The sequence below is a fragment of the Amphiura filiformis genome, chromosome 8 (assembly GCF_039555335.1).
Source record: "Amphiura filiformis chromosome 8, Afil_fr2py, whole genome shotgun sequence".
In the NCBI taxonomy this organism is placed as follows: Eukaryota; Metazoa; Echinodermata; class Ophiuroidea; order Amphilepidida; family Amphiuridae; genus Amphiura; species Amphiura filiformis.
This window is the reverse complement of record NC_092635.1, coordinates 67,609,367-67,621,467: the sequence shown is the minus strand read 5'-3', so window position 1 is coordinate 67,621,467 and position 12,101 is coordinate 67,609,367. Positions and strand designations below refer to the sequence as shown.

The 12,101-nt window shown below is 33.8% G+C and overlaps 1 protein-coding gene across 1 annotated transcript in view; it reads right to left on the bottom strand.

The window, feature by feature from the left end:
- Nucleotides 1-12,101, bottom strand: part of LOC140159379 (polypeptide N-acetylgalactosaminyltransferase 13-like) — a 54,539-nt gene that overhangs the window by 26,887 nt on the left and 15,551 nt on the right. Inside the window, exons 2-3 of the mRNA XM_072182833.1 lie at nucleotides 9,759-9,964; nucleotides 6,451-6,617 (exon numbers count right to left, since the gene is read on the bottom strand). Coding sequence (XP_072038934.1) covers nucleotides 6,451-6,617; nucleotides 9,759-9,964 — 373 coding nt within the window. The remainder of the gene's footprint in view (nucleotides 1-6,450; nucleotides 6,618-9,758; nucleotides 9,965-12,101) is intronic.

The following is a 12,101-nucleotide window of genomic DNA, read 5'->3' as shown; positions in this document are numbered from 1 at the left end:
AACCGGAATGAATTGTATTTAGATACAGATCTGAAAGATCAAGAAAAATTCAAGTTAAAGGTTGTAGTAAATGATCCTCTCTTTTTGTCCGGGAAGATTTTTTTGTCATGGCTACTTAAGAAATTTAATAAGGCTAGCAAGAGCCTTTCCTCTGAATGATAATATCTTAACGCGGATAATAAAGTGTAAGTGTCTTCTCTCACATCAAGAAACTGATATTGAAGCTGTATTGCTTTTGAAGTGTTTGTTTGCCTTGTACCATTTACAGCCGACATTTCCAACCTGCCCGGTAAATAGGTCACAATGTGACCTGTCATGGAATTAAAAAAAGTGTATAAGTCCTTTAATATAACCAATCGATTGCCCAGTACTGAGTTAATTTACTTTGTCTCTTACGGGAAAGTTTGGGGAATATTCAACTTACTAGTAGTAGGCATGTCCACTAAAAATTGAAGTACTTTTAAATTGATTCAGACCTAACTTATTGGATGGGAATTGATGAAAGAAACATTTTGGCGTTTAAATAATCTTAATCGGACGTTTCATTCCAGAGATATGGCCTTTCGAGTGTCACGGTTTTATATAGGGCTGCTATAGAACATGTTAAAAAGTTAAAGTCCAAAAAGGAATACTAACAGAAAGTGCAACTTTAAGGTACTTTTTCTTAATGTATTTATTAACTATCTTATCTGGAACATTATATTTGCTTATAACAACATGAAAATAAGATCATCCTGAAAATTTAATCGATTTTGTTGACATACAACAAAAACTATAAAACCTCAAAACCCATGGTTTGTTTGTTGAAACCTCAAGCATGATCATAGATGGCCGCCATGGAAAATATCTCCATAGAGGAGATGAACAATAAGTGCATTATTTCAAATGAAAAGCGGTAGTCTTAAACATTGTTCAATCTTTTAAGGTCAGCACATTTTATCTTCAAAAATTATTATATTTCATCATGGCATAAGTTTGGTAACATTAATCACTACCAATTTTGAGAAATTTGCTCCAACTCAAAGGTTATCTTTACTACATTGAGCAATACACTGTGTGCATGGAAGCCATGATGGTCCCCGGTTTTTATACTCCCTATGAAATGGACATGGTAGTGAGAAGTGCACGGGGAAGTGCATGATTTGAGATGGGCCGCGGTAGGCTTAAACATTCTTAATTTATTAACTATCTTATCTGGAACATTATATTTGCTTATAACAACATGAAAATAAGATCATCCTGAAAATTTAATCGATTTTGTTGACATACAACAAAAACTATAAAACCTCAAAACCCATGGTTTGTTTGTTGAAACCTCAAGCATGATCATAGATGGCCGCCATGGAAAATATCTCCATAGAGGAGATGAACAATAAGTGCATTATTTCAAATGAAAAGCGGTAGTCTTAAACATTGTTCAATCTTTTAAGGTCAGCACATTTTATCTTCAAAAATTATTATATTTCATCATGGCATAAGTTTGGTAACATTAATCACTACCAATTTTGAGAAATTTGCTCCAACTCAAAGGTTATCTTTACTACATTGAGCAATACACTGTGTGCATGGAAGCCATGATGGTCCCCGGTTTTTATACTCCCTATGAAATGGACATGGTAGTGAGAAGTGCACGGGGAAGTGCATGATTTGAGATGGGCCGCGGTAGGCTTAAACATTCTTAAATTTCTTAACATCCTACACATTTTGTCTTCATAAATAGTTAAATTTTATGAGTATGTAAGTTTGCTTGTCTGATTCACTCCAAATTCGGAGATAATTGCGTTTGAACACCTGATGCACGGAATGGTGTCACTTCAACCTGTTGTAGTTCTCATCTCATTAAATTTTTCATTAAAAAAGTTGATCTCTTCATGCAGGAAGGTCCTCTCTATTTACTGACCAAACAGGAAAAAGTTTGGTGAATGTTTTCTGGTGGAATCAGGAATTTCTTGAAACACCCTGATATAGGCCTACATTTGGATCAAAACAAGTATGTACGCCATTTAACATGCCTGGGATTTCTTGTATCGATCAGTTTCTCCATAGACAATACGTGTGTGAGTGCACGCACACAGTAAATGAAAAATCGTTCTAGTGGAAACTGTATTGAGAGTGGGCATCCCTACTAGTAGGCATGTCCACTAAAAATTGAAGTACTTTTAAATTGATTCAGACCTAACTTATTGGATGGGAATTGATGAAAGAAACATTTTGGCGTTTAAATAATCTTAATCGGACGTTTCATTCCAGAGATATGGCCTTTCGAGTGTCACGGTTTTATATAGGGCTGCTAGAACATGTTAAAGAGTTAAAGTCCAAAAAGGAATACTAACAGAAAGTGCAACTTTAAGGTACTTTTTCTTAATGTATTTATTAACTATCTTATCTGGAACATTATATTTGCTTATAACAACATGAAAATAAGATCATCCTGAAAATTTAATCGATTTTGTTGACATACAACAAAAACTATAAGACCTCAAAACCCATGGTTTGTTTGTTGAAACCTCAAGCATGATCATAGATGGCCGCCATGGAAAATATCTCCATAGAGGAGATGAACAATAAGTGCATTATTTCAAATGAAAAGCGGTAGTCTTAAACATTGTTCAATCTTTTAAGGTCAGCACATTTTATCTTCAAAAATTATTATATTTCATCATGGCATAAGTTTGGTAACATTAATCACTACCAATTTTGAGAAATTTGCTCCAACTCAAAGGTTATCTTTACTACATTGAGCAATACACTGTGTGCATGGAAGCCATGATGGTCCCCGGTTTTATACTCCCTATGAAATGGACATGGTAGTGAGAAGTGCACGGGGAAGTGCATGATTTGAGATGGGCCGCAGTAGGCTTAAACATTCTTAAATTTCTTAACATCCTACACATTTTGTCTTCATAAATAGTTAAATTTTATGAGTATGTAAGTTTGCTTGTCTGATTCACTCCAAATTCGGAGATAATTGCGTTTGAACACCTGATGCACGGAATGGTGCATGGTGTCACTTCAACCTGTTGTAGTTCTCATCTCATTAAATTTTTCATTAAAAAAAGTTGATCTCTTCATGCAGGAAGGTCCTCTCTATTTACTGACCAAACAGGAAAAAGTTTGGTGAATGTTTTCTGGTGGAATCAGGAATTTCTTGAAACACCCTGATATAGGCCTACATTTGGATCAAAACAAGTATGTACGCCATTTAACATGCCTGGGATTTCTTGTATCGATCAGTTTCTCCATAGACAATACGTGTGTGAGTGCACGCACACAGTAAATGAAAAATCGTTCTAGTGGAAACTGTATTGAGAGTGGGCATCCCTACTACTAGTAGCTTGGTAAAGTTAATTAATGATACCATAATTGCATGACAAAGGCTAATATAATGGTTTACAGGACCTGGTGAACAGGATATTGTCTAATATAGCTATAAAGCTGTATTGCTTTGAATTGAATATATGAATACAAAAGCCACCCAAGTCCATACTTTGGCCAAATTGAGTTAAGCATGGGAAAGTGTTGCCATACATAGGCCTGTCATATGTATGAAAGAACAACTCAAATTCATCCTCTGTGTCTATTGAGCATGCTAAAAATAGCATGTATGAAAGAATCAACCCAAGTCCATGATTTGAGTCTTTTAACACATTGATTGAAATCCAGTATATATAAAAGTCCACTTGTAACACATTCATTGCTGGAGAGTGACTTTTGAAAAAAATAACTGTGTGCTTTATTTTGTATTATCTTACTAGTGGTAATCTCATCCCAACATTATTGTCTTAGTATATGATTCAAAAAACCACCCAAGTCCAGAATTTAAAATGAACCCCACGAAGTCCCTGAAATGCTAATCGTCATACCTAATACAGTTTAACCCACCCATTTGCACGTACAACTTACCATATTGACCAGGTAAATCTAACTGAAGGAATTTAAATGATACACAGGTTTTTTTCTCAAAATCACTTCCCATGGTGGGTTTTGGATTCATGTTTGTTTGCATTGTACCATTTACAGCCGAAATTTCCAACCGGCCCCGTAAAAAAGTTACATAGAATCAGAAAGGTGTATAAGTCCTAAGCTAGGTAAAGATAATTAATGAGGCCGTGATTGCATGACAAACATGACAAAGGCCAATGTAAAGGTTTACAGGTACTTGTGGGCACGATATCGATGAGTTCATTTACCTTGTCTTTTTGAATCGTGAAAGTTTGGGGAAATACCTTAAGGCTATACACAATCTTGAACTGTTGTAATTTGGTAGTTCAGAGCATCTTGCGAATGGTAGTGAGCTTTTGCAAAAATTGCATTGCTCAATTCTTAGCGAGTGTGTAGAAGAATTCAAATATCACAGATATACTTTCGTAGGTCCTGTGGTTCTTGAGTTATGTTGTAAAGAGGGCTGAAACAACAACACTTTTGCAAAAAGTACATAACTCATTAACAACAATAAATTAAGCACGTTTTCAAAGCATATGATTTGTAGAATGACCTTTTGCAAAACATCACAGTGTTATTTTTCAATAATGTATTGATTTAGGCTGCTTCGACCAACAACACCTCGTCTACCCTTAATACTAGTAGCTTGGTAAAGTAATGTTTAAGGCTAATGTTTACATTACCATGACGAAGGCTAATGTTTACATTAGCTGATGTTTAAGGCTAATGTTTACTTTACCATGACGAAGGCTAATGTTTACAGGACCTGGTGGACACCTTGTCTCTTTAATACGGGAAAGTTTGGGGAAAATACCATACTAGCAGCTTGGTAAAGAAGCCGTGATTGCATCACGAAGGATAATGTTTACATTTACAGGACATCGTGTGCACAATATTGACTAATAAACTAAAATGGTCTCGTTTCCAGAGGCTTGGTTCAACGACATATTGACTTGAACACGGATTAACAAACTGCGTCCTGCCAGGTGAACATGTTTGCAATCCTAATGACGGGTAGACTGCAATGACGGAACCATACCCTTCATCTCGAGTAGTCTGATTAAATTGGTAAACTTATTAATCAAGGGATAAACTAATCAAGATACGAATTTAATTTAAGATATAAGTTTGTAGCAAATTTGAAAAATTATATAAAAAACTATATAAAAGAAAATATAATAGTAATAATAGAATAGAAAGGAAAATGGTAATTTAATCTAACAATCATATAAATAATAAGTAAAGTAAAGCTTCTCTAAGCAGTTTGTTGAAAATTGTGTGATCATGATCCTTTGGGTTGAAACAATCAAAGCATTTGTGATAATTCTTATAATTTAATAAAATAGTTACCCAGCAAACACAAAACGTTTTCGACTTCATTCGGAAAAGGTTATAAAATGTTGTCAGAAAACGTTTAAATGTCGGGTTATATAAAGGGTATAAAACGTTTTCATAACATTGAAAAACATTTTTTGATAATATACTGCCCAACAAACACAAAATGTTTTACAGAAAACGTTTAAATATCGGGTTATATAAAGGGTATAAAAACATTTTAATAACATTCCAAAAACATTTTTGAAAACATGATACAAAACATTCTAAACAGAATGTTATTTTGGGGTTGAAAAAATATTTTGCGAAAAATGTTTGCCCAAAATATTTGCAATAACGTTTTAAAAACGTTTTTATGACCTTTATATAACCCGACATTTAAATGTTATTAAAACGTTTTGAAGAAAACATTTTAAGAACATTTCTGTTTTTGCTGGGGGCAAATATTTTAACATAATATTATTTACTTGTTGGCAAATATTTGGCAAAAATGTTTGCAAAAATAGTTTACAATAACATTTTTGAAAACATTTTAGAAATATTGCTGTAGTATGTTTTCATACAAAACGTTTTAAAACGTTTTCATGACCTTTATATAACCCGACATTTTAATGTTATTAAAACGTTTTTACCTAAACCAAAAGCCAAAATATAACTTATTTAAAACGTTTTAAAAACGTTTTTGTGTTTGCTGGGTAGTCCAGACGGTCGATATCTTTGCAGTCATCCTCTTTGTAATATTAATGGTTAAATTATTGATTTTGATTAATTTGACCTGAGAAATTATATTTTGTATAATTTTGCTGTCAATGGTGTTCTTTGCAATCGACAACCCGTTGGTAGATATTTCCTACATTCGTTTGTTGAGACGTCTTTTCTTGTTTTTTCTTGTTTTTTCTTTTCTTTTCTTTTCTTTTCTTTTCTTTTCTTTTCTTTTCTTTTCTTTTCTTTTCTTTTCTTTTCTTTTCTTTTCTTTTCTTTTCTTTTCTTTTCTTTTCTGTATCTAAAATTTCTTTTCTTTTCTTTTTTTTTTTCTTTTTTTTCTTTTCTTATCTTTTCTTATCTTATCTTATCTAAACTTATCTTCTGATCTTACCTTATCTTATCTGATCTGATCTGATCTGATCTTATCTTATCTTATCTTAACTTATCGTTCTATAGAGCAAAGCTTACCTCTTTGGCTAAAGTCGTCAATAAGTAGTATTTCTTCAATTAATTCAGGTGGCGAGCGATTTAACACACTATGTACGGTTCGGAGTAATGTAGACCACGACTCCTCAGTGAAACAAATAATAACGGTAGTCGTCGGAAGACGATCAGCATACATCTTCCTTTGACATCTGTAAAATTGGGAGTAAAAATTCATATTGGATCATTTATTTCTTTAACTTAATATGCGAATACATTATTGGACAAATAAAATGTCTAATAACATGTAAGAGCAAAAGATGTGAAAAGCTTACGTTAATGTTTTGGCTCAATTCTTGTTGTGATATATGTCAATTAGGAACACATCGTTGTTGCTAGTTAAATTAGTCGTTCCACAAGGATCGGCAGTTGGCCCAGTAGACTTCAACATTAAATATTTGTTATCTGCCTACTCCCCATTTCATTTCTTAACATGAGGCTTCATTTTTAACAGGGCAGCAAGCCATAGCTAACCAGAGAAACAACTTGAAAGCCGCGAACCTGGACGTTATAACTACCTCTCTTTACATGTGAAATATAGCTGTTTAATCAACATACATATTTAGCTTAGAAACGATGTGAAAAGCCCATTAGTCCGAATGTCATTAGTCCGAAAAGGGTTAAAGATATGGTTTAGGATATTTTAGGTTATGATTAGGGTTATGGATAATATTATGGTTAGTACTAGGGTTACGGTTAGTGTTAGAATCAAGGTTATGTTTAGGATTAGGATTAGGGCTATATTTAGGGTTAGGATAGGGTTAGGTGTAGGGTTAGTATTAGGACGTAGGTTATTGGTAACGATTAGGGTTAGGGTTAGGGTTAGGATTAGGGTTAGGGTTAGGGTAGCGATTACGGTCTATAAGTTAGTTATTAGGTTTTCGGACTAATAACCCTTCGGATTATCGATCTGTAATCGAAACGATGCCCACTAATGATTCATTTAAGCTAGAATAGTATTGTAAGTGGGCATTGTGCTTATAAAATACAAGAGTTAAATCCACCCACAGTTTACATGACCTTTATCCACATTATTCTATAGAGCCAATTCATTATGCTTATGGTTAAAACACCCATGATCAGTAACTTATGCAGTGCCTTAAATCTTATTAGTTTGTCGACGTTACTGGAGCACACTAAATCCTTGATTAAATCGTGGGCAAACATTTGTCAACATTTCACGAGGAGACCTTATTGAGAAAAACGCATTCATCACTTGTTCAAACCTCTGGCATGGGTTTAGACTATGCACTAAAATAGACTCATTGCCAGTGACATAGTTCATTCCATTCCCTTTAACAGCCATAGCTTAATAGTTGGCTTCAAGTTGTGGAGTATGTGTTTTTGTACCTAACATATCGATAAATCATTCAATGAATGTACAAACATATTGGTTTTATCAACTGTGTCCCGACATATGAGCATGTTGAGATCCTAGTCACTATGAACCACAATGGCTCCATCCCAATGGCATAGTTCAATAACCTCAATTAAACAATCATAGTACAAAATTTGACCGCAAATGGCAGAGTATGAGTTTTAATACCCAAATTTTCAAAGGTCATTCAATGAATGTACACATGTATTTGGGTTAAAGAACTGTGCCCCTAATAGATGAGCTTGTTGTGGATCTTAGTGAGTGGCAGGGTTTACCGTTGTCGTTGAATAAATTGATTACCATTTCAGAATTAGCAGTACGTCTTAAGCTGTCTCGATATTACAGTTGATAGCCACACGCGATTTAGTTTTTACGAATCACATGTATAAATTTTTCTTAGCAATTAGAAATATGACCCAGCGTACTGGTCAAATTTCGATCGTTCGTGACAGCGATTACATTATAACTGAAATAGTAATTAATAATATTGAGCCAAAGCTGTAATACAGACCAACATTGCCTTGTGCATGTATGGCTCCGTTATTTGTACAAAATTAAAAAACTTTGCTTAAAAGGACATGTTTCTTTATCTGTATATAGTGCAGATCTCTAGCTCTAACACTCCCTCAAATTGCAAAAATATTAAAATTTAACTTTTTGAATTTGAACTAAAGAATTAAGATTTAGCTCTATTTCATTTGGTAAAACAGGGTAATATTTTTTTTTGTAAACCAAACAAATTTTGTATTTTTCTGGAATAAGGAGTAGTACTAAATGTCAGTTGTATACGGTCGTCACATAGAACAATAAAATTGTATAAAAACGACCACACTTTTTTTTTTTTTTTTTTGAACTTTTTTTATATTCTGAAATATTGTAATGGGCGGATATAGGAAGGAAGACAAATTCCATTTCCTCAAAATAGATATTTTGAATAAACAGGAAAGAAACGCAAATGGAGTCACGCTATCGCATCCTGAAACAATTTGTAGATGACGAGATATTAACCCCATGAGAACTACCTGCTGATTGGCCAAAAAGAATAATTTCACCACGCAAAAAAAATGGGGTGAATTATTTACAAAGCTCATTCTGATTGGTGATTAAAGTGAAAATAGCATGTAATTGACCAATCAGAGCCAATGTTAGATCGGCAGGTAGTGCTCAGGGGGTTTTGAGGTGCTGTTGCATGATACTTGAAATATTAATGTTACATTGTCTGTCAGCACGGGAATCGGTGCCTTAATAATTATACTCAACGTTTTGACCATTTAATTATTTTGCATAATTAAAAACAACTAAACTGAGAAACACACAAAATAATGTGTATCATCATGGTTTCAAAGATTGCTTTTCTGGTAGATGGACACCCTTCCGGCCTGCAAATTTGCAGTCATTTGTAGTCATGAAAGAAACCACCTACGTCTCCAAAGGAAAATACGTTACAATATAAGCTGCCGATATTAAAATAAGCTAAACCACTGGGAACATGAAATAGAACCGAAACAAAAGAATTTGAGGAAGAGCAGGCCATTTAAAGTTAACACACAAGTGCAAATTCCCTAAAAATAATATCGAAATTGTATAGGGATTTAACATAGCGTATTCACTAGGATCCACAACATGCTCACCTATCAGGGCACAGTTCTTTAACCCTCAATACATTTGTACATTCATTGAATGACCTTTGACAATTTGGGGAGAAAAAGTCATACTCTGTAACTTGAGGTCTAATTTTGCACTATTGTTGTTTAATTGAGGTTATTGAACTATGCCATTGGGATGAGGCCATTGTGGTCCATAGTGATTGGCGTCTTTAATAAAACACTAATGGAACTCTATGACAATTTTGTTATAACTATTAGCGTCTTAGCTAGAAGGAGACTTCGTTATGAAACGAGAAAATATCACTTACTGATATGGTCTTGTGTCTCTGATAGAACGTTCTACTGATATCATATCGCTAACAAACTCATTGAAGGAGGCATGTTTCCAGCCTAGTTCTACCGCCGATTTATCGCCAACTTTAGTCCTTACTGCTCTACCGCCTTCTCCAGGTGCTCCGGGGTTGCGAGGATTCGTTGATGCGTCTAAGTTCTTCACGTAATGGAATGTCATATTCTGAAATAAATGAGATTTATTATGATAATTAGAATAATAATTTATGTCATTAGCATTAACGTGAAATCCCGCATAAAAAACTCCAGATTATGGTTTTAAAGACCCATTCAGTGATCCCAGCGAAAGTGTAAAATAATTAAACTTGATTGCTTAAAAGTGAAGGAGAAGTCATTCAAATTGACAAATTGTTATTTGGTATTTTTGGAATGAAAAACAACAACAAAGAAAACAGCAGTATTAACGACGTTAAAGCCCCATTCGAATACATGTAGCTAATTTAGATACTGTCAGTATCTAAATTACAGATTCATGTAAATTCCTTATTTTTGTCTTAAATACACGGCTTTCGGCTGAACCACTAGCAGCCTATGTTTACATATTTATGACAATGACAAAGGTACCAAAATCTGAATTTGGATGATTTTTACGATCGACCGGATGAGCAAATCACAGAATGGGCCTTTAAGTTCATCACTTGATTTTAAGCATACCTAATTTAACAATTAACAGCTTGTTCATGGTATGAATTAATAGCAACAGGGATTGTCCACAGGGTAATGTACTGGGGCCATTTCCATTTTTCCATTCTATTTTTCTTTCTTTCTTTCTTTCTTTCTTTCTTTCTTTCTTTCTTTCTTTCTTTCTTTCTTTCTTTCTTTCTTTCTTTCTTTCTTTCTTTCTTTCTTTCTTTCTTTCTTTCTTTCTTTCTTTCTTTCTTTCTTTCTTTCTTTCTTTCTTTCTTTCTTATTTTGAAGTTTTAACTTAAATATATTGAATTGAATTATGAATTATGTATTTGATAAATGAGGTATTCGGCACTTGAGATACAATCAACACTGTTATCAATATGTATTAGGCCTATGTATATATGCATTTGGTATATTTTAGCTGAATAATTCGAGGCTTTCATGATTTACGCGTAAAACAGATTAAGAGTTCAGATGTAAGAGATCTTACAGGTGTACTGAAGCAATTCTCGCTATTCACAATAAGGGCGCCGCCAGCGGTTTGCGATGTAATCGTGATGTATCATGGGAAAATGTCGACATCCAAGTCCGCGAAATACGAATATTACCATGCTATTACATAGGAACACGTGACAATATTTTTTTAGTTTGTCAAAATAAAGGTGTTACACACGAATCGATACTCAATGATACTTAATAATGTGATTTGAAATGTGCACAATTAATTTTTTCTCTATCGATTTGCGTTTAATACCGTTAATTGACAAACTAAAAATATTGTCACGTGTTCCTATGTAATAGCATGGTAATATTCGTATTTCGCGGACTTGGATGTCGACCTTTTCCCATGATACATCACGATTACATCGCAAACCGCTGGCGGCGCCCTTTATTGCGAATAGCGAGAATTGGACCGCTTCATATGAATATTCAACAATTCAAAACAATATCCGCATCTTTCCTTTTTTGATTTGCACTTCAGAAACATATTTCACTCAATCAATTCTAAAATTTTACGTTGCAAAGTGGTATAATAATAGCTCTAACACATTAACATACACATTTGAGACCAAAAATAGAAAAATCAATGCTGCTTATACACCAAGGTATATAGCCACTGTATTGTTTAAAGTAATTAAGTGCACCATATCGGGCTAAGTAGTGATATACAGAAAGAGACGAGGTACTATAATTAATATGACGAGAATTGGCCTGGCGTATTATTAATAATGTCACCTATGATCCATCACTACGATGATACACTCAATTGTACGCCATCGATCCATTTCGCAACTCCAAATTTTAATCATAATTTTCTTCTTTTTTTTTAATGAACGAACGATCACGATGCATAAAAATGGCATCTGTTACAGAAAGCAGGATGTTGATGTTTAGCTTGACTATAGAATTCAGGAAATGCTGATTATGTGGCAATAATTGGGTATTAGTAAAATAGGCAATATGGTACGATTGCCTGAAATTGGATTAATTTACTATTTCAATTTCGTTGGTATGTACATGTAACTCAATTTGGTTTGATCAAAGTCGCTTCATTACTTGATGGTTGATAATGCAGAGAAATACAATATTTTTTTTATTTTTTTAGATGGATTTACATTTCAATACATAACCACAAATCATATCTTAGTTCATATTTTATTCAAACTATG